At 42.9% G+C, this 23,137-nt stretch overlaps 1 protein-coding gene and 1 non-coding gene across 3 annotated transcripts in view; one reads left to right on the plus strand and one right to left on the minus strand.

Annotated features, from left to right (window-relative positions):
• Window positions 1-23,137, minus strand: part of CLIC5 (chloride intracellular channel 5) — a 199,887-nt gene that overhangs the window by 107,793 nt on the left and 68,957 nt on the right. The window contains exon 1 of one of the 2 annotated variants that reach the window (XM_004379520.2): window positions 13,088-13,268. The exons of the other annotated variant lie outside the window; for it this stretch is intronic. Within the exon in view, the coding sequence (XP_004379577.1) occupies window positions 13,088-13,150 (63 nt within the window). The 5' untranslated portion in view covers window positions 13,151-13,268. Of the gene's footprint in view, window positions 1-13,087; window positions 13,269-23,137 lie in introns of those variants that run through there. 2 annotated transcript variants of the gene reach the window in all.
• LOC111821116 (U6 spliceosomal RNA) lies at window positions 19,490-19,595 on the plus strand. Its single transcript, XR_002824587.1, has one exon. It is a non-coding gene; the product is annotated as a U6 spliceosomal RNA (small nuclear RNA).

The raw sequence follows: 23,137 nt of genomic DNA on the forward strand, positions 1-23,137 counted from the left end.
TTTTTTTCTTTTTAATTGTGGGATTTTACCATACATCTGTAAGAGCATAAATCTTAGTAATGGAGTAAGAGCTGTGAGAGATAAACATAAATTTCTTTCAAGTCAAGGCAGAGGAGTAACTAAGGCATGGCAGGTAGGGGTGTGCCCTGGGCACCACTTGAGGAGGGGTGCTAATGAATACTTTCTATTGGCCACTGCCGTTTCCATTGCCAGCTGTGAGAGATCATTCGGCAATTTAAAACTAATTGCCGTAGGCACTGTTTTCCGTAGATAGGCCCCTGCGTCAAAGGCTTTATCTCTCCAAAGATGAGTTACAAAGCTTACCCTGGAAGCCTGACTGAGGTGCTTTGGCCCATGGCCAGCTCTTCGGTAAACTGGCAAAGGGTCAAAGCCTGCCTTTGGTAGCCACCCCTACATTGCACATCCGGTACCACTTTTACTCCCTGCCCTGACAGACACTGAACATAGTACATGCAGTACTCCAGCAGCACGCAGGACTTCTGGCCTCTACCCCTTCTTCTGTTCCTCTTCCCTCTGCCTATTGACCTGATAAAGAAGGCCCAGCCAATGTGTCAGCTGGGGTGACTGGGTATTCATATGCAGCCCATTCGGGGTAACATACTTATTTTAAAAAGGCTCTCTAGGGAAATTCCTTAAACCAAAGCAGTTGATCAAATGGTGCGCATGACCGAAAAGTGGGAAGGAAGCTTGGGAACAGGTGGGTCTTTAGGCAGCTCTAACTCACCCTGTCTGGTAGTCGCCTAGTTTGTTTAAGTTAGAGACCTGTCCTTGACCTTGAGCTATTCATTGTGACCTATGGAGACTTAAGGAAAGGCAAAACCTTGACCATCCTACTCTAGCTGGCCGTTATTTAAAAAACAAAACAAACAACAACAACAAAAAAAACGCCTCTTGCTTCGGCACTCAGCACCTTCTCTTCATAAAGCTGAGGGCCTGGCTGAAGTAAGGGTCCCGATGCCAGGTTGAAGCCAGGTTCTACCATGCCTCAGCTCTGTGGCCTTTGTCAGGTGGCTCAATCTCTCTGAAATTCAGTTTCCTCATCTGTAAATCAGGAGTAATAACTGGACTTACCCCACAGAATTAAAGGAGTTGATGTAAGTAAGGCATTCAGAATCAAGCTGGAGCGTAGCCACTATTAGTATTTGGTTTCTGAATTGGTTCTCTGACTTCTGAAAATGCAAAGAATCTCACAGGACCAAAGAGGACTGGAGAATGAGAACTGATTCGAAGGCCACAGTTTTCCTACTTCCTAAGTCCCTTTTTTCCCCTGCCATCCCTTCAGTCTCTGTCCCAACATTTGCACTTAAGCATCTTATATTTGGGGGCTGGGGATGAGCAGCTGTGCAAAGAAACAAGCCCGTGACTGTTGTTGTAACTTCATAGTCTGCAGAGCAGATTCCTAGGTCAAGGATCAATATTTAAGACGACTGGAAAACTATGTACATGGAGTGTACATCTGTACAGAACAGACAGAAGATGCTCTACTCTCCCACATTTCTCTCCAACGTGCTGTCACAGTGCTTTAAATTTCCGCCGTTAGACTCAGTTCTCTGGGTTCAGGACACTCCCACAGGCCCTTGGTGAGGCTATGGGCAGCGCTCCCCTAACTGGACTATGCATCAGAATCAACTGGACACTTGTTAAAATTACAGATGTCTGGGGCTCCCTCCCCTAAAGACTCTAATTCATAATTTTGGCTGGAATTTGGCAAGTGCCCCAGTGGTTCTTATGACCATGCAAGGCTGGGAAACCTGGTTCTGGTGGAATGTGCTCAGGTCTGTTGTCAGGATCTTGGGTTCCTCCCAAGCTTGTGGAGAAGAACAAAGTATGCAGCCCCTGACAAGTCATCTTGTCCTTCCTCACAAAGACTTTGTAAAGATAGAATCAGATAATAGATTAAAAAAAGTTTCAGAAACTTTAAAAAAGTACATGGATACATAAGGAACCATTATAAGGAAGTATGGGAAATAAGCTTGGGAAAGGGGTGTGAGCGTAGTTGGACTGTCTTCAGTATCAGTTTGAGGAGTTTGAACTTGATCTAACAGGTAGGGGAGTGCGTGTGGTAAAGAGATTATTCTAGGAAGATTAAGCTAACGATATTAAGAATGCTGGACTAGAGGTGAGAGAGGTGGCAGGCAAGATGCCATATTAGAGGTTGATGAGGTGATGTAGTGGTAGGTAACTAGGAAATAAATAACAGTTTCCGTGGTTGAGACTGGCTTGTTGTTCACCAAATCTGCTTCCCTTTTTTCCTAGGAACACAGCTAGATGGCACTTTCTAGCTTTCTTTGCAGACAGGAATATCCACATGACTGAGTTCAAGAACATGGAAAGTGAGTAGAAGCGATTTGCCCACATCCAGGCAGCTGTGACACAAACTTCCCGTGTGATCCTCCCTCCTTGGTCTCCCCCTGTGCTGGGAGGACTTGGCGGTGACCCTAGGGGGTGGCAGAGCTACAAGGTGGGAGGAGCCTGAGATGGGAAGACTACTCACCAATCACCGGCACTGAGCGATTATGGGAACGAGTCGATGCGACGGTGTTTCAGCAGTTGGTCTCTACTGACCCACACAATACTGTACATCTGAACAGTGAAAACTTTAGTTTACAAACGTACTTCATTTTTCTTATCTTATTTGACTCCCAAAATAATCCTGCAATATGGATCCTCATGGAATACCCGAATGAGGAGACGTCACATCACTTTCCCCACGTGGCTCTCCTCTCCCAGATTCCTATGATCAGGCCTTGCCCAGAACCCCTTATTCACACAGGAAAAATTGGAGGCATTTGTGATTAAAAAAAAAAAAAAAGACATGTCTGTTTCGATTTCTGAGGTGAATTCCAAAGACCTACCAATACTGTATTTTATGGTACAGCTATAAAATGCCACAGAATCAAAATGTGAAAATGAATAAAAAGCAGATGAGATTCCGCACACCCCAGACACACCTGCTGTGTTTACTGAGTCTCTGCTTCCAATGCGCCAGCTGTCAGCATCAGGAAGCAGAGGAGTGCACTGAGGAGAGAAGAGCCTTGGGTTGGATCAAAAAAAACCTGTGTCTGTTGCCATGACAACCTCCCCAATTGGATTTTTAAAAGATAGTAACTGGGACATAGTTTTCACTTCTTCATTCTAGGTAATAGGTTCCCAGTTGGATTCCGTTTACTGCACACATCCTTCCCTCTTTCGCCTTTTAGGTTATTTCTCTAGTCTGATACTTTCCCTCTTAACTATAAAATAATGATAAACAGAGTGAAAAACATCACCTTGAAGTCCATAGAGGTTGATATAGGGTGAAAGGTAACCAGCACCAAACTTCTACACATCAAAGTCCTGTGGGTGACCAGAGACACACTGCAAAGACCCCCTGCCCCCCTTCAAAATATCTCTCTCCTCAGATGTAACAGGGACAGGGACATCATCTTCAGATTATTAACCACTTTGATCTCTTTTAAAATATAATTGCCTCACGAGCATATAGTAGCACATGCAATCTCTACTGTATAAATAAAAGTCCAAATTGCTCAGCTTGCCATCAGAAGAGCCTCATGATCCAACCCTAACTCGTATTTCCATTCCTTCCCGACATCCCTTCAAACCCTTTTTGCCACAGCCAAGCAGAACCCTTAGTTCTTCCAGGTCACATGCTGACATTTCTTGCCTCTGAGTCACTATTCTTACAATTACCTTCACCTGAGACATTATATTTATTTTCTACCTCACTGATTGCTTCCTTGTCACCTTTGCTAGCTCCTCTAGGGCCTCATTCCTCCCTCTCAATGGTCATTCCCTAAAGAATAGTCCTTATTTCTTAACTGCTTCTCCATGCTTTCTCCTCCGGGGAACTTATTCTTTAACCTGTAGCTGTAAGCAGAAGTCCAAACCCATATCCCTGGCCCTGACTTTCCTCTTTTCTCGTTCTGATTCTCCAGCACTTTAACGGACATCTGCACTTGACTGATCTGCCATCATCTCAAATGAAAACATTTCTAAAACTGGAATGTGTTATTTTCATTAACAACAACAACTCTTTTCCTCACAGCCTTATTTCCATCATCAGTTCATGGGATTTCAAAGTTAAAAAGAACCTTAAAACTTGAGCTCCATGCGTTTAACTACACTCAATCCACTAACAACATCTTAGACAGTAATTGTCAAGCCCATCAATGATATCACCATTCAAAATATGGAAACTTATTTCTCCAGAGGTGAATTTCTCATGAAACTACTGAATGTTAAGTTTTGGTGTCCCTCATACATATGCACAAGCTTTTTCCAAGGCCTGTACCTATTTTTGTATTCATATCCGTCTCCCACAGCATAATTTCATAGCATACTCTTCAGCCACAATATACTCTTCTTTTCATACTCTTCCTATTACCCCCCAACAGGGCCACTGGAGTATCTTCCTCACTGGCTTCTGCCGTAAGACTCCCCTTATTCTAATGTGGTCACAATAAACATGCCATAATAACAGCAAAAACAGCAGCACCTTACGTTTTATCTCACTTCTCTTCCTTAAATCCATGTAGCATGTATTTCAAAATGTTAGATTGTGAATTTATCTGATAAGAGGGGGCCAGAGTAGATAACTTCTAAGAGGTTTTCCCAAATCTGAAATTCTATCACTTTATGATTATTGATCCGATTTACAGAAAAGGAAACATGGTCTTAAAGAAAACCATGCAACCAGTGTGAGGCAGAGTCAGACCTGGGATCCATGACTTCCTACTTTGAGTTCACTGATCTCACCATATCATGCGACTCAGCATCTGAACCTTTCTAAACACAGACTTCATCAAGCCCCACTCTGAATAGAAACTTCTGGTTACTCTCCATTACTTACAAGCAAAGAAACCACTTGCCTGTCATTCAAGACCTCCTTCCCCTCTGTGTGTGTGTTTTGTTGTTGCTGTTTTTCCTATCTTATTTCCAATTGTGCCCCTCCACATACCAACCTTATATAACCACCAGGCCCCGTATGTCCTCACTTTCATACCATTGCTAGATCTGATGAGGTTGCCCCCTCTTAGTCACCACTGTGAACTCATGAGTATCATTCAAGGTACAACTCCCCTCCAACTAGACCTGGAGACCTCATTCGGGTCCCTTCATCTGTACCTCTCCTTCATTTTCCTATCACTGATGTGGCACTGAACTAAAGCTTGTTGGCATTTTCACTCTTCAGATGCAAGCTCTTGGACTACTGGGACATCATCTGCTTCTTAGAGCCCTCCACTTCAGCTTTCACAGAGCTTGGCACAGAGTAGGTTCTTCACAAGCATTTTTGTTAATAGGTTAATTGACTGATTGTCTTCAATCCTCTAACTCCCTATGTTCTTTGTCTTACTAATAACTCTTTCATGCTTAGCTTTTAAAATTACTTGTCACTCCTACATCATAAAAAAAAAATTACAAAGAAAAACAAATTACAAAAGAAAGGTCAAAAGCATTACTATCCTCTCCTTTTACGTTTATTTGTGGTCAGTATGCGATAACTTACGTTCATGAGCATATTTGCCTCAACTTCCTCCAACCTATAAAATTCATGCTTCATGGGGACTGTACTTCACCTTACTCTTGCTAATCTCACTGGACAGTTCAGCCTTATTTACCCGTAGTCTGGGCCAGTGGTTCTGGGTCTTGAACCTCAGAATCAGCTAGGTAGCTCTTTAAGGATACAGATACCTGAGCCTCACCCTGAGGACCACCTGATTCTGAATCCCTGGGCAAGTGCATGATGAAGAAGCTTTGCAGTAACTTTTTCACGCTCCAAGAGCTGGGAACCATTGGCCTAGCCATTTTTCACCACTGAATGCTACAATAAATATAATTCAAAGAATCTGGCCTCACTAACAGTGCTAGAGGGTATTTCTAGAGGTTAACTACTGCCTTTCGTTTTTTACAAGGAAGGATTCATTTCAGTTCTGATGACAGAATATCTATCTCGTTTATCCTTAAAGAATTTCATCTCAGAACTAAGAGACTCCCTGAAGGAAAATAAAAGTTTCTAAGGCAGGTTTTCACTCAGGGAACTGGCAGAGAAATTTTCCCAAAAGTTAGAGCTGATGCCTCAGAATGCAAGCAGTGTCAGATCTAGAATGCTCGGGGTGAAGTAAGCTGTTATAGGGCACATCTTCAGGAAACCCATACTTATCCACCTTAACCCGTTGCCGTGGAGGTGATTCCAACTCATGGCAACCCCATGTGTTACAGAGTAGAACTGAGCTCCATAGGGTATTTCTAGTCCTCTGTCTTCAGTGATGAAGATAACCGAGGATGTCTCCTGGATAATAGTTTTAAAAGATACTATAGGTTGAGAATCTACTATGTACTAGACTCTTTCACAATAGTCCAGATAGATAATACATGTAAGCGTGTGTGTGTATTTTCTGTGAAAGCAATTATTGTGCTGCAGAACTGGAAGGTTGCTGGGGGATTGGTGGAAAATTTTGTATAGAGAGCCCACGGACCCTCATGAAGCCAAAGGACCTAGACCCCAGTGCCTTCTCACCCTAGGGTCAAAGTTATAGGCATCTTTCTAGTGAGCCTAGGAGGTCCTGACCAGAGCCCAGCAACAGGAAAGGGAATGAAGCCCCTGAAATACCACTTCCAAGGGGTTGAAAGGGCAGGGACCAGTGCAGCATGCCCACTGGATGAGACACCCTGGTCCAGCCATCCTGGAGGGCTTAAGGAAGAGCTACCAGGAAGCTCTCTTGGATGAAGGAGCAACTGTCAGGAGGAATCCACTTATCCTGAGCTTTGAAGAACTCAGCAGAAGGGTCAGAGATCTTGACCAGCCCTGCTGTCAGGCCCAACCACATTATTTCAGACAGTAGACTCTGGTGGTCTCCAGCGCATACAGTGGCAGCCCAGTCAGAGGTATTCAGCTCCAGTAAGGGTAGCACTGTTCTCTGGGTCCAAATAGTCTGAGTCCTGATTCCAGCAATGAGGCAGGAGCAGACGTGTGTCTCTGAGTCTTGGACACATCAAGGGAGGGAAGTGCAAGGGCTTGGGCTTCTCACTAATTGGGCTACATGGGGCCTGCAGAGGAGGCTTTACTTATATCATAGATTCAAACACAGCTCGTTCAATGCTCACACCAACCCTATGAAATATGTACTGCTGTTATCAGCATTGCACTGGTAAAAGGACCGTGATCCAGAGAGGTCAAGCAGCCTGTCCTAGCCCACACAGCTGGTAATGCAGGGCTGCCTGACATGCAAGGCCACCTTTTCCACCGTGCCTCCTGCCACCACTAATATGGGCCCAGTATCTGGTGACCCAAAGGGAACCAGTAATGAAAAGCTTTTGACCCCACTGGCTCTCTAAATTGATGAACTCTTCCCCCTAGATGGAGAGGGCTAACAAACACACAGAGAAGCAACACAAATCAATCAGAAGACAGGAGCTGACACCAGGAGAGAGAACTTTAGCATCTGCAGAACCAAAGTCATCACTCCCACTTCTCTGTGAGGTACCTGGAATATGCACCGTTTGACCTTTTGACACCAGAACTCCCAGGAATGTGTTACCAGGGAAAGAAGTACTCACTGACCTAGCAGGGCAGATGAATTTGTGTGTTAGATTATTGACTGCAGATCAAAACCTGGAGCTAGTGGGAAAGAAAAACACAGTGGCTTAATGCGATGGAGGGAGTTTCAACAGCCTAAGAGCCCATGCTTAGGGGAGCTGCCCAAGATAACCAGCCAGCCAGTGGGCAGCTTGGGGGATGAGAGAGAACATCACACGATTCAATCCCGTTTGTGACTACAAGTCAGATGATCACACCGTGGGCCATCATGACTTGACTGGTATCCCTAACCATTGTCAAAGCCTTTCAGGTTACTCAGCAAATGAAATCACTAGTCATTTCCACTGGACAATCTGCAGGACTCTGCTTTATTTCCCCGACACAGAATTGATGATTATTTGACTAGATGGACCCCACATGCTGACTGTTCTGGAGTCCTGTGGATAGAGTTTTAGTCCATCAGCATTAACTGAGCGCCGAATAGATGCAAGCTCTCTATCAACAACAGTCCTGACTCGGATGTCCCAAAGCCTTTAGAAGGTCTGGAAATTAATCCGCACTAGAGAGGCCACCCGCAGTCCCTGGATGGTGCAAATGGTTAATGCCTTAGGCTACTCCCCAAAAGGTTGGAAGTTCGAGTCTACCCAGAGGTGCCTTGGAAGAAAGGCCTGGTGATCTACTTCAGAAAAATGAGCCATTGAAAACCCTATGGAGCACAGTTCTACTCTGACACGCATAGGGTCACCATGAGTCGGAACCAGCTTGACAGCCACTAGTTAGAGACGCTGACCACTTCAGCTGTGGCAGAAGCTGCCTGTTATTGGACTCGCCTGTGATTATGATTCAGTGGCTCTCCACCATAGCTGAATGCTGGAATCACCCAGGGGCAGGGGGTAAAACAATGTGTCTGGGCCCCACGCACAGAGACTGATGTAATTGACCAGGGGAGCAGCTTGCCATCAGGAGTTTTAAAATCCTCACACATGATTTGAGTATTGGACTATGCAGCCATATTCATAGAAACCACTGGTTTCTCTTGAAACCTTTGCCTCTGGCCCGAGAGATATTTGTTACTAATTTGTCTGTCATAGTCACTTTGCTTTCGTCGATTTCTACATCTGGAGTCTAGCCATGGAACTGGGGTGGAGGAGGCTATATAGATGAGAGGAATGTCTTGCCCAAGACATCCAGCCCATTCTGTGTTTGTCTTTCCAGATCACTTTCTGTTTTGCTTTACTTCTTTGCTCTTTTTCCTTTGAATAAACTGTACTTCCTGACATTACCAATTCTCTAACCTGTTGTCCTCCCTTCCTGATCAAAGTACAAACTGCATATGATCTCATTTATTCTCAAAATATCCCCATAAAGGAGGGAGGAGCCAGGCCTTTGTTCCCTAAAGCATATCAGTGACATGCAGGTCCAGAAATGTTCTATCTACCACGGCTCTCGTATTAGTATTGAAGTCAGTGTGTTTATAGCAATTTTCAATTTACAAAGTGCTTTCACCTATATGTTCCCATGGAATCCTCCCAGCAAGTCTGTGATAGCAGTATTTTCACAGCTAGGGTGACCCCATGCCCTGATTTACCCCAGAACAAAGCCAGGTACTCCAGTCTTACCATTGGTAGCATGCCCTTGCACTCTCAAAGTGTCTTGGTTAAGATAATAAATTATGTGGTCACTCTGTTTATAGCATTCTTCTTGTTTTAAGAGGAGCCTCACAGAAGTTCAATAATTTGTTAAGAGTCATTAATTAGGGCAGAGGCAAGACTTAAACTCAGTTCCCTTGTCTCCAAATCTCTGCTCCCCTCTGCCCACATCCACTGGTATCAAGGAACAGTGGAATCAGAGCTGATCTAATCTAACTCTTCTTATTATCGATAAAGAAACTAAGAATTGATCTCTTAAAAATCTTTATTAGAATGTAGATGTACCTTGGCAAGGAAAGACTTGGAGTGCAGAGCAGGGAGGGTGGTAGTCTCTGTGAAAGGCTTGCTATTGACACATTAAGTGGATTAGAAAATTATAAATAATTGTCATCTTGGATGGCATTTGAAAGCCTAGCTTGGCAAAATAAGGTACAAACCCAATCCATTGCCATCGAGTTTATTCCAACTCATAGCAACCCTGTAGGACAGATTAGAACTGCCCCATAAAGTTTCCAAGGAACAGCTGGTGGATTCGAACTACCAAGCTTTTGGTTAGCAACCTGAGCTCTCAACCACTGCACCACCAAGGCTCCAATAAGATACAAGGCCTGACAAGTGGGTATTTGGGAAAGAGCAAGAAATTCAGAGTTTAAAATGCTAGATTTGAGGACTGGGTCAGAATCTTATTTGCTGTCTGTTGTTATTGTGTGATACTGGGTTGATTCTGACTCTTAGCAACCCTCAGGCACAGTAGAATTGCTCCATAGAATTTCCTAGGCTGTAAATCTTTACAGAAGCAGGTCGCCAGGTCTTTTCTCCCACAGAGAAGCTGGTGGGTTTGAACCACCAACTTTCAGGTTAGCAGCCAAGTACTTTAACCATTGCGCCACCAGGGCTCCTTTTATTTGCTATCTACCTCTGGGCATTTCTCGTAGGCTTGCTGTGCACATGTGTTGTCCTTTCACAAAACAGGATTACTCATCACTTTGATTTCCCTGGGTTGTTCCACAACAAGAGCATATTGCAGTTCTTCACCAAGTGATTCCACTGCATCAAGCCTCAAGAGACCACTGTTGGCCAGGATTATTTGTTTTCTCCATTTTCACATGAGTGAACCAAGGCTCATGAACAAGGATGCTGAGGATGGAATGAAATAAGGTATTTGAGCTCCATAAATTCTAAAATGCAGCCATTTGTTATTAGCAGTAGTAACAGATAATGATTATCAGTTGATGTGGGAGAGAAGCGAAAGTCCTTGAAAATCCCTGGGTAACTGAGGTTTAGGATGGCAGACCGGGGTGGAGTGGACAGGCTGTGTGTGGTGGGGGTGGGGGTCCCCTCTGGGGATGTTGAAAATGACCAGCAATCACGACTCTCACTGGCTGGGGCCCACTCTGGGTGGCATCATAGAAAGCCACCTGCCGTGTCCTACAGAAAGCACCTCAGTTAACTGACACTTTCTACAAGAAGGCCTTTCTCCTTATGGGAATCATAGAGCTTCGAGAAACTTCAAACTTTGGAAAAGCCTGATTCTGTAAATCAGGATGTCGCTTTCCGGCTATGAAACAGTTCAAGGCCTGGGCAGTGTCTTCATTTCCCAATATTTCCAGCTTTTACTTGTCCCTGCGATGACAACTAACCAGAATTTCAAAGACGGGAGAGAAGGAATCAAAACAGCTTTCCTACCTGATGTTTTTGTTCTTCCCATCAGTTTGGTTTCTGAGCTAACCACAACGGCCTGCCTGGCTCTCATGGATTGCTTTCCTTTGGGAAAAACAAACTACAACACAAGCATTTTAGAATTCTTTGGGGGCACTGGGGACTGTGCAGTGAGCTTTTTTTTTTTTTTTTTTGGAAAAAATCTCCAAAGCTGCCAACACAAAATTCCAAAGGTGCAGATAGAATTGGTCTCCACGCCTAGCAGTGGGGCAAAGAGCTCCTTTGGCTCTAAAGGGCCAATTTGTGTTTCAAATTATCTCTCAGGAACTTGACACCAAGAAACCACCTACTCCCAGAGAATCTGAGTTAAGTCCTAGAATAGCTTTCTTCAAGGAGAGCAGCAAGACTCATCGCTTTGTTAAAGCTCTCCTTATTCACTGCCTAGACTGCAGGCCTGGACATGAGGATTCAAGGCACCCCTTGACTGTCCCATGGTCCAACACTGCCCAGCTCAGCCACAGGACACAGACTTGAGGGGATATGACCTCTCCTCTTTTATTACCTGTGTCTGCCCTGGTGGTGCAGTGGTTAAGAGGTACAGCTGCTAACCCAAAGGCTGGCAGTTCAAACCCACCAGGTACTCCTTGGAAACTCTATGGGGCAGTTCTACTCTGTCCTGTAGGGTCACTATGAGTCAGAATCACTTGACGGCAGTGGGTTTGGTTTTTTTGGGGCCCAACTACCTGGAAATCCTGTCTTGAGGGGTCCCAGAAATCAAATGAAGGCAATAGAGGTGACAGAGAGAGAAAGAGAGAAACAGTTTAAAGAACATAAGTGTCAGTAAATGACCAGCATGATTTCTATGGATAATTTTGAAAATTAGACACAAAGTATGTATAATTCCTCAGAAGAAGTTTAGCAGACTCTTGTGGAAGGCTGGGTCAACTGGGACGGGTCACTTCTTAAGTGTAAAATAAGTCACAACTGATTTTATATTTTTAGGAGTCAAAATATATTAAAGACCAAAAGGTTGTTATCAAGGTTTGTCTAGAACTTACAATTTTTGCAAAAATCTCTGTAATTATTTAATTAGCTGATAGATAAGGCCCCTTTGCACAAAACAACACCTTCTCGGTACCAGAGAAAATGTGTATTTTAAATTCAGCCAGGAGGCCCCTGGCAGTACCAAGGACTCTTCCCTTCTCAGTTACCTGCATACTTCTAGGGAAAGTTTGCATTCTAAGGGTTTTTCCCCGCTTTGTGAAAGGTCTTAGCACATGGGCAGCTGGCCGACTCCCCATCCCCCAAGTCCCCGCAACTCTTTCTACTCAGTCCTGGAGGCAACGCTCCTGAGGCCTCAGGTTTCCAGGCTTCAGCGGTGGCAGCTTCGAGGACTATCAAATGTTTCTTTCTCATTACACCGGCGGACCGGGAAACGCTGCCTCGGGCCTCCGTCCTCCCTCCTACAGGTTGCAAATGAGGTACAGCAGTTTTGATGCTAGTCTGTTTCTGCCCAGGGAGTAAGACGATTTAATTTAACTTTGCCTTGTGCCCTTTCATGCCAGTCTGCCCCGGGTTGACCGGGAGATTTTACCTATTACCAAACTCGCAGCATTTCCTGATATTACCCTTCCTACTTATAGTTATGACAATAATGTCAGAGAACGGGCGTTTGCTTTCTGCTTGGCAGGCCACAAAGCAAGAAAACACGTTTGTTTCCTTTGTTTTTATTTTAGCTCTGAGTAAAAGAAGAAAGAGAATTTTAAGAAATATGTTATTTTTGTTTTGCCCAAAATAATTATATCAATAATGTTTCCTTCCCTCCTACTCCTCCCTCCCCGCCCCGTTGTAGAAGAAAGAGTCACGGGTGCAGGCTCTTGCCATCTCCGTACACTGGGAGATGCCCTTCAGGACAAGCCAGAATCGCGCTAAGGCAGGGCTCTGGACCCGCAAGGATGATAGCCCGTCCGGCAGCGGGTTTGACAAACTGCTGGCCAACTCTCCAAGAAGACAGCAACCTGCCAGATTGCACCTGACTTCATTCGTCCCGGGAACCCTGAGGCGAGGCGCTAGCTTGTGGAAAGGCCACCTGGGGGACAGCGAGGGCCCCGTGCTGTCATCCCTGGGGAGGGTCCAGCGTCCCAGCTCCGTCTGCTCCCCGGGCACGTGAGCCGGCTGGAGGCGCTGCAGGTGCGCGGCAGGCGCCGGAACGTCCACCTACCTTCACGAAGAGCTCGATCTCGGGGTCCCTGTCGTCCCCATTAGCCGTCGCCGAGTCTGTCATGCCGTCTGCGCCCGGGACCACCGTCCCGCGCCTGGGAGGCGCCACCTCTGCGACGCCCAGGCCAGCGCTCTGCACTCCTGTTCCTGCCCAGCGAGGTTCCTCTTCAGAGCAGTGTTTAATTTTTTTTTTTTTTTAATTATCTATTTCTCGAGCCAGGGACACCGGTGAGAGATGAATGCGCCAGGTGATCACAAGAAAAAGAAGCCAGGAGGGGAAAGGGGGCAAGGGGTGAAGGCGGCTTCAGGGATGGCAGCAGGTCTTGGGAGCAACAAGTGCTGGGCTGCCGGGAGGTGTCACGGTGTCACAGGATCCGCGCCTGTCAGAGATCCCGCAGCCGCAGCCAACTCGCCCAAAATAGCTGGCGGCCGGGGGCGGGGTCAGCCCCAGCTTTGGGGGCGCGGCGCCCCGCGGGTGCCGGCCTCCTCGGCCACCGCCCCCGCCCAGAGACCGAGTAGGACAGGAGGCGCCGGCCGAGCGGGTCCCTGGACAGCCACCAAGGCCAAGGGCGTGAGAGAGGGGGCCCGAGGGGAGGAAGAGAGAAGAGAAGAGAGGAGAGGGGAGTGGAAGGGAGAGGAGAAGAGATGGCTTTATGGTCTTATGTTTCTTTAGTGAAGCATTAGCCCCTCCAAGTTACTCTACTATCAGCATTACCCACTTGGAAAGCCCCTTCCTGCCTGAGCGATGCTCAGAATGGGGAGTGGCTGAGGGGAGCAGGGGAGGGACGGAAAGGACCCCGAAAACAGGGCACTTGCTATCCTCATGCTGAACAAATAGAGAGTAGGGCATGGCGGAGGGGCGGGGCAGGGAGGCGGGTAAGGGAGCCGGTGAGCCAACGGGGTCAGGTGCAGCCAGAGCCAAGGATCCCTGTCTTTTAACCTTATGTGTTTGCTTGCTTCCCCTTTCCTTCTTCTTCTCCTCATCTTTTGTCTTCTTTCCTTTCATTTCTGTTCTTTTTTCTTTTTAGTGAAGTGTGAGACACAGAGAAGCGCGTATATGTATGATGTGTACAGTTCAATGACTGTTCACTTGAGCCCACCCATGTAAGCAGCTGAAGAAACAAAATATTAGCTACACCCCTGAAACCCTCCCCTCCCCTCCCCAGGGTAACTATTATCCTGACTTCTAACAGCACAGATTAGTTTTGCATGGAATCTTACCTGTATACAGTACCTATGTACTCCCTGGTGTCTGCCTTCTTTGCTCACCTTTATGTTTGTGAGATTCATCCATTCTGATATGTGTAGCTGGAGACCATCCATTTTCATTGCCACAGTTTGTCCACTTACGTTGATGAACATTGTGTGGTATGGATCCAAAAACCTCACTGCTGTGGAGTCGGTTCTGACTCATAGAGACCCCACAGGGTTTTCAAGGCTATAAATCTCTATGGAAGCAGATGCCACATCTTTCTCCCTTGGAGCCAGTGGTGGTTTCGAACAAGCGGCCTTTCAAAGCAGTCCCTCGATCGCTTTAATCACTGCACCACCAGAGCTCCTGTGGTATGGATACTGGGGCTATAAATATTCTATGTGTCAATCAAACAAAAGTCCCTGGGTGGCACAAATGATTACGCACTACACTACTAGCCAAAAGACTGGTGGTTCAAATCCACCCCAAGGCAGCTTGGAAGACAGGCCTGGCCTATGGAGCAGTTCTGCTCTGCACACGTGGGGTCTCGCGGTGAGTTGGAATTGACTGGACAGCAACTGACAACAACAGCAATAATCTAGCAAACATTTGGTAAACACATGGACACTTTTCTATTGGGTTTTGTGGCATTTACATTAACTTTACCCAAAGAGTTTGGCCTTTGTCCTTAAGTCCTGAGACATAATCTCTAAAAAAAAAAAAAAAAACCTTAGAATTTAAGTATCTTCGATAAGGACTTTAGACCACAGCTAACTAACAGGCTGGGTGAAGTGATAAGGTGAGTCTGCGGTGGGGGCTGGCCAGGCCAGAAAGACCCACTTCATGATCACCTCCTGATATCTACTGGCCTCAGGGAAGAGTGGCTGGAATTTGCCTTTTGTCATGAGACCTCCAATAAAAGCTCTGGACACTGAAGATCCATGCAGGTGAGATGGTAGCACACCCTTTGGGACATGGAAGCTCTGCATTGGAAACCCTCCCAGACCTTGCCCTTTTTGTCTCTTAATTTGGATCATTTTTGTTATAATAAAGCCGTAATTCTAAGTATAATGCTTTCCTTGAGTTCTGAGTCATTTCCTCTTGCAGCTGGAAATCTAAGGGGGTAGAGGGAAACCAAGGAGTCCTGCTAGTGCTGTGCTTAAGTCCTCAGTTTCTAACCAAAAGGTCAGCTGTTCGAACCCACCAGCCGCTCTACGTGGGTGAAAGATGTGGCAGTCTGCTCCTGTAAAGATTCCCCAAAAATTAAACCCACTGCTGTGAAGTTGATTCCGACTCATAGAGACCCTATAGGACAGAGTAGAACTGCTCCAAAGGGTTTCCCAGACTGTAAATCTTTACAGAAGTGGACTGTCACGTCTTTCTCCCATGAATCAGCTGCTGGGTTGGAACTGCTGAACTTTTTTGGTTAGTAGCTGAGTGTTTTGACCATTGCAGCCTTGTAAATCCTATGGGGCAGTACTACTCTGTCCTACAGGGTCTCTATGAGTCAGAATCAGCTCAACGGAGATGAGCTTCATCTTGGCTTGGGTTAGAGGAAAACCCCTGAATTTACAGTTAGTAGGTTAGAAGTGGGGAGTCCCGGAGGGACTCCGAGGCTTGTGCCTGGCATCCTGAAGGGCTAGAGGGAAGCCCAGAATTTATAGCCAGCAGATCAGAAGTGAGGGTGTTATGTAGACTCCCAAACTTGCAGCTGGTGTCTGCCTATTTGGCAGTCTGAAGGACAGTGTCCTTTTAACTTGTGAGATCTGACTATCTCTGGGTGGACAGGGACAGAGGAGGAAGTGCTGCATGGGGGGGCAGCTGATGTCAGAGCTGAACAAAGAACTAAAAAGGTGGATATTTGATTTAGCTTCACAGGTATATGCTCAGGAGTGGAATTGCTGGGCCATAGAGTATGTGAATGCTCTTCTTGAGTAAATACCACCAAATAGTTTTCCAAAGTGGTTGTACAGATTTACACGCCCACCCTTTATTTCTTTTAAAAATAGGTACTAAGACTTTTGTATCTGGAATCTGGTCAACTTCTCTGTTTTCTTTGCCTTCTCTTGAATTAATCCTGTTTGTGTTCTGCCCTGCTTTACTTACAAATATAATAAATTACATACTTGTTTCAAAGATTTATAAGAAAAAAATTAACCACTTAATTAATAAGAAAAATAGATAATAGTACTTTTGTACCAAGCAAAAAGGCTTGGCTGTTGTTGTTAGTTGCCAATGAGTCAGCTCTGACTCATGGGACCCTTATGTACAACAGAACAAAACCCTGCCCAGTCCTGTGCCATCTTCGTGATCATTGGTACGTCTGAGTCCATTGCTGTGGTTATTGTGTCGGTTCATCTCATTGAGGGTTTCCTTCATTTTCGCTGACTAGAGCTCTGCTTTAGCAAACACGATGTCCGTTTCTAGCACTTGGTCTTTTCTGATACTGTGTCCAGAGTAAGCAAGTCGAAGTCTTGCTATCCTTGCTTATAAGGAGTATGCTGGTTGTATTTCTTCTAAGACTGATTTGTTCTTTTGGCAGTTTACAGTACATTCAATATTCTTCGCCAGTGCCACAATTCAAATGCATCAGTTCTTCTTTCGTTTTTCATTGCCTAACTTTCTATGCTAAGCATGGTTAAAATGGCAAATTTTACGGTATATATTTTATGGCAACAGATTTTTTTTTTTAAAGCTAAGCACTTTACGTCCCTTAATTAGTAGCTCTATATCCCCAGGTAGTGTCGTATCACAATTTTATGGTGGGGGAACTGAGGCATAGCGTTATTAAGTGTCATGGATTGAATTGTGTCCCCCCAACAATGTGTGTATCAGTTTGGCTGGGCCATGATTCCTGGTATTGTGTGATTGTCCACCATTTTGTCATTTGATGTGATTTTCCTGTGTGTTGTAAATTCTGCCTCTATGATGTTAACGAGGGGGGATGGGCAGCAGTTGGGTTGATGATGCAAGACTCAATCTATGCAATTGGATTGTGTCTTGAGCCAGTTTCTTTTGGGATATAAAAGAGAGAGTGAGCAGAGAGACAGGGGGACCTCATTCCACCGAGAAAGCTGTGCCAGGAGCAGAGCGCGTCCTCTGGACGCAGAGTTCCTGCGTGGAGAGGCTCCAGAGCCCACAGAGAGGGCCTTCCCCTGGAGCTGATGCCCTGAATTTGGACTTCTAGCCTACTTTACTGTGAGGAAATAAATTTCTCTTTGTTGAAGCCGTCCACTTGTGGTATTTCTGTTATAGCAGCACTAGATAACTAAGACATTAAGTAACTTGCCCCTAGTCACTTAGCTAGGAAATGGTAGAGTTTTGAACCCAGACAGGCTGAGCCCATACTCTTAATTACTCTTGTCCACTGAATCTCTCTCCAACTTAATGCACTCTGGGTAAGTCACACTGGGGGAAAAAAAGACACAGCCCTGGTCTTAACAGAGATTAAGATCCACTCCAGGGTAATAGTCACATGAAAGGAAAACTAAGGCTGCCACACGAATTGAGCAGATGGAGAGGCTACATAAATTAGCATGTAGAGAGATTATTCACCATGGTTGGGGTGGGTACGGGGAAAGGCTTCATGGAACTGAAGACTATTCTAGAGAATCTTCCTGAATGGTCAGGCACCTGCCAGGCAGATGAGAGGGCAAAGTATCCTGACTAACTTTTATGTTAGACTGTTTCCCCACAAACTCCAAGAGCAAATGTTTCTTTTTCATTGACGAAAGCAACTACCAAGCCTCAACTGAAATCCTTATGGCATACTTTCATTGAATCAAGGTGAGGTTTAATTGCTTTCCTCCTCCTTGGTTTCAGGCTTACATCACCAAACATCGTGGAGAAGCAGTCACCTTCACAGCTGTACATTCTGAGCCAATGACTACATACCCTGGGGAAGGACCAAAGTTGCAAAGGAAGACTGGTGCCTTAACTGCATGCCCACAGATTCATCACTTCCCTGCTATGGGACCAGAATATCTTGTGGGAAGTGTGGGTAATATTTGCAAACGGAATGTGGCAGAGGTAAATAAAATCATATGCATAAAATGTCTTTAATTTTTTTATTTGAATGAAAGATAATTTTCATGGCTGTGATCTAAACAATGTATGGTATTACCTCTACATTACTTAACCCCAAACCTGGAAGGGTTAGCTTTCATTTGATCTTTCTCAAATAACTACTGTTTATTGGAACAGTTCCCTTTCCATTTCTAGATAACACCTCCCATTTGGACATCCCTGCAGCTATTAATTTTTCATATTGTAAATCTTCATGTTTCAAAAAATTAAAAATTCTGCTTTGATCATAAAATATCTCTATGAATATTGATTTAGGAAATAATATTGGCATTATTATTTCCTGTCCTTGAGCATAGAGAATGTGACCCAGCTGGAGCTGGGCTCACAAGGACTCACAAGGACTCACAAGGACACATCAACTGGGCCCTGAGGTATAAAGACAATAGCTAAGGCAATATTGGAAAGTATCTTTTAGGGAACCTTTCACACAAGCCAATCAAGCAGAACACAAAAGACTTTTCACTCTTATCTTTTTCTATTAGCGTTTAGTGAATAGAAATTCGTTGGACCGATGAAGACCCTCCTGACTGAAACCTATACCAGTGATTGTTAAGAAAGACAATTCAAAATGTAGGATCACAGTTTTTAGCCAATCTGAAAAAGTAAAGCTTTCAATGGCTTTGCCCATTTGTAATGTTAATATATACTGATGACCCTGTAATGGTCTTTGGACTCAGGCAGCATGCTTGTCTGTTTTCCCATTCTTGCCTATTCTGTAATATTCTTTCGACTTGGACAGACATGGCTCTAGCAGCATGTCCATTTTCCCACTTTGTCTGTTCTGTGATATTTCCTTGGACTCTGGCAGCATGGTTATCTGTTTCCCACTTTTGCCTTTATGAATATATGCCAAATAAAACTTTCTTTTTGCTTTACTAAACTTTGTGACTTTTTTCCCCCTACAACAATAGCTCTAGTTTTTAATTCCACAGTCTACTTTGGATCAAGAAAAAAAACTTAATTTTCTACCCTTTAATGTCAAAATAGAATTGGTTGGAGTCAAATCCTGCTTTGTCCAGAGAAAAACACTTCCTTAATAATGGACTGTACTTCTAATTTTAGCTCATAGTTGCACAAACTTGGTACAAGTTCTGGATAAATCTTTAAGAGGAAAAACACTTCAAGGTGCTCACTTCAGCAGCATATATAATAAAATTGGAAAAATACAGAAAATATTAGCAAGGTCCTATGCAAATATGACATGCAAATTCATATATTTTTGTATTTTATTAAAAGCAAGAATTACAGCATTTTCTGATTGTGTTCTCAGTATATCTAGATGTAATACAAATGAAAACTGCAACATAAAGAGTGGAGGGCAGAGGAACTTGTATCATTGCAAGATTTCTATATTTTACTTGAAGTCACAAACTATTAACTCTAAATAGGTAAACAAAAGTTAGATATGTATATATAGGGTCACTATGAGTCAGAATCTACTCGATGGCAAAGGGTTCAGTTTTTTGTTTTTTTTTGTTTTTTGTTTTATTGTAATCCCTAGAGCAGTAACTATGCAAAGAGGTATAGTTAAAAAAAAAAAAAAAGAAAGAAAAATTAAAATGCAATGGTAAAAATATTCCAATAATCTAAAAGAAGGCAGAAAAGGAAAAACTGAGGGAAAAAAAGGAGAGCAAACAAACAGAAAACCGATAAGAAAATCGTACACCTAAATCTGACCATATCAATGCTTACACTAAATATAAATGGTCTAAGCACCCAATTAAAAAAATGGAGATTGTTAGATTGTGTTAAAAAACATGACTCAACTATATGTTGTTATAGAATTTCACTTCAAACATAATGATATAGATAAACTGAAAGGATGAGAGAAGCTATATCATGCAAACACTAATCAAAAGAAAGTTAGTGGGTATATTAAAATCAGACAAAATAGACTTCAAAACAAAGAAAATTATCAGGAAAAAGAGGGATATTACACAATCATAAAGAATCAACTCACTAAGAAGACATAACGGTCCTGAATGTGCATGTATCAAGTAACAGAGCTTCAAAATACACAAAGCAAAAACAAATGGAACTGAAAGGAGGAAAAAAAATCCAAAATTATAGCTGGAGACTGCAAACATTTCTCTCTCAGTAATCAGTAGCACAAACAGACATGCAAAAAAATCAGCAAGAATATAGAAGATTGAATCAGAATTGTCTCGACTCCAACTAACAACAACAAACAACACTATTGACCAACAGAAAGTGATTAACATTTCTAGAACACCCTACTCAGCAACAGGAGAATATACACCCTTTTCAAGGGCACTCAAAAATAGACAATATTCTGCGTCACAAAAAAAACTTTATTAAATTTAAAATAATTTAAATCATACAAAGTTTCTTCTCTGATCATAGAGAAATTAAACTAGAGCAATAACAGAAAGGTATCTGGAATATCCCTAATTATTTAGAAATTAAACAACAAACTTTAGATAATCCATAGGTCCATAAAGAAGTCTCAAGAGTAATTAGAAAATATTTTTAACTGAATGGAAACAAAAATGCAATATGTCACAATCTGTGGAATGCAACTAAAGCAGTGCTCAGAGGTAAATTTATAGCAAGAAATGCTTATATTAGAAAATAAAAAATGTCTCAGATCAGTAATTTAGGCTTTCACTACATATAACAAGAAAAAAAGTAGCTAACTGAACCCAAAACTAACAGAAGGAGTTAAATAATAATATAAGAAGAGAAACTAATGAAATTCAAAAAGATAAAACAATGGAGAAAATCAATAAAACCAGAAGCTGGTTTCTTTAAAAGATCAAAAAATTAATAAACTTCTAGCTAGACCCAGCAAGAAAAAAAGAGAAAAGATTCAAGTCACCAATATTGGGTATGAAAGATGGGATATCAATAAAGTCACCACCAGTATTAAAAAGATAGTAAAGAAATACTATGAACAACTCTCTGTGCCTAAATAAGATAACTTAGATGAAATGGACCAGATCTTAAAAGACACAAACTAACAAAATTCACCCAAGAAGAGGTAAATAACCTCAATAGTCCTATATCTATTAAAGATATTAAATTCATAGTTAAAAATCATCAAAAATAATTAAAAAGAAAAGACTATGCCCAGATGTCTTCACTAAACATTTAAGTAAGAAATAACACCAATTCCACACAATCTCTTCCAGAAATTAGAAAAGGAAATGCTTCCCAACTCAATTTTTGAGGCCAACTTGCCTTGATTTAAAAAAAAAAAAAAAAAAAAAAACCAAAGACAGGACAAGTAAAAGAAACTACAGACCAATATCCCTTATAAACCTAGATGCAAAAATCCTCAACAAAATACTAATAAATTGAGTCTAGCAATATATAAAAAGTATGATACACGACAATGTAGTGAAGTTTATCTTGAGAATGCAAAGCTGATTCAACATTCAAAAATCAATCAATGTAATTCACTAGACTAACAGATTAAACAAGAAAAGTTACATTCACTCATGATTAAAAAAAAAAAAACTCTCAGAAAAGTAAAAGTAGAAAGAAACTTCCTCTAACTGATAAAAGGCATCTACAAAACAGCCTGTAGCAAATACTATACTTAATAGGAAAAGATTGATTGCTTTTTCCCTAAGATCAGGAATAAAGCAAGGATGTTCTTATCATTTCCATTCAGTATTGAGCTGTAAGTTCTAGCCAGTAAAATAAGGCAAGAAAAAGAAAGAAAATGCATTCAGATTGGAAAGGAAGATAGAGTTATCCCTATTGTCAGATGACATGATTTTTTAAATAGAAATTTCCAAGGAATGTACAAAAAAGCTCCTAGAACTAACAACGGCATCTAGAAAAGTCTTAGTTTAGGAGTTCAACATATGTAAATCAATTACATCTCTATATAATAGCAATGAATAGTTGGAAACCGAAAATATTTTTTCCAATGGGTTATAATTCATTACTATCATTATTTATTTTGATGCTCAGATTATTCTTAAGTAGGCTAGTGACAGCCCTTTCAAATTGGCATCTCTGTCCTTTTGACATGTTCCCATAATTCTTTGAGCATCTCTTTATTCTCTGGAACAACAAGCTATCCCAGACTCTCTTGTACTTTCCCTGGCCCAGTTCAAGAATCAGCCATTTTCCTAAGAAGCCCTGTTTCCTTTTAGTGGAAAATGGTTTTATTTTTTCTATTTTTTTTTTCTTTCTTCCTTTTTTATTGTGCTTTAGATAAAGATTTACAGAACACATTAGTTTTAGTTTCTCATTAAACAACTAATACACATACTGTTTTTTGACATTGGTTGCTGATCCTGTGATATGTCAACACCCTCCCCTTCTCAGCGTGGGTTCCCCATTTCCATTCGTCCAGCTTTCCTATCCCCTCCTGCCTTCTTGTCCTTGCCCCTGGGCTAGTGTGCCTATTTAGTCTCCTATACGTGGTTGAGCTATGTTTGTTGTTGTTTGTTTTATGGACCTATCTAATCTTTGGCTGAAGGGTGAACTTCAGTACTGAGATAAAAGGGTATCCAGGGGCCATACTCTCGGGGTTTCTCCACTCTCTCTGACCAGTAAGTCTGGTCTTTTTTTGAGTGGTTAGAATTTTGTTCTACATTTTTTTTCCAGCTCTGTTCGGAACCCTGTAATGTGATTTCTGTCAGAGCAGTTGGTTTTGGTAGCCGGGCACCATCTAGTTGTGCTGGACTCAGTCTGATGGAGGCTGTGGTAGTTGTGGACTAATCTTTCCCTTGTGTCTTTGGTTTTCTTCATTCTGCCTTGCTCCAGACAGGGTGGAACCGGTAGAGTATCTTAGAT

The sequence above is a fragment of the Trichechus manatus genome, unplaced genomic scaffold (genome assembly GCF_000243295.1).
Source record: "Trichechus manatus latirostris isolate Lorelei unplaced genomic scaffold, TriManLat1.0 scaffold00065, whole genome shotgun sequence".
Classification (NCBI taxonomy): domain Eukaryota; kingdom Metazoa; phylum Chordata; class Mammalia; order Sirenia; family Trichechidae; genus Trichechus; species Trichechus manatus.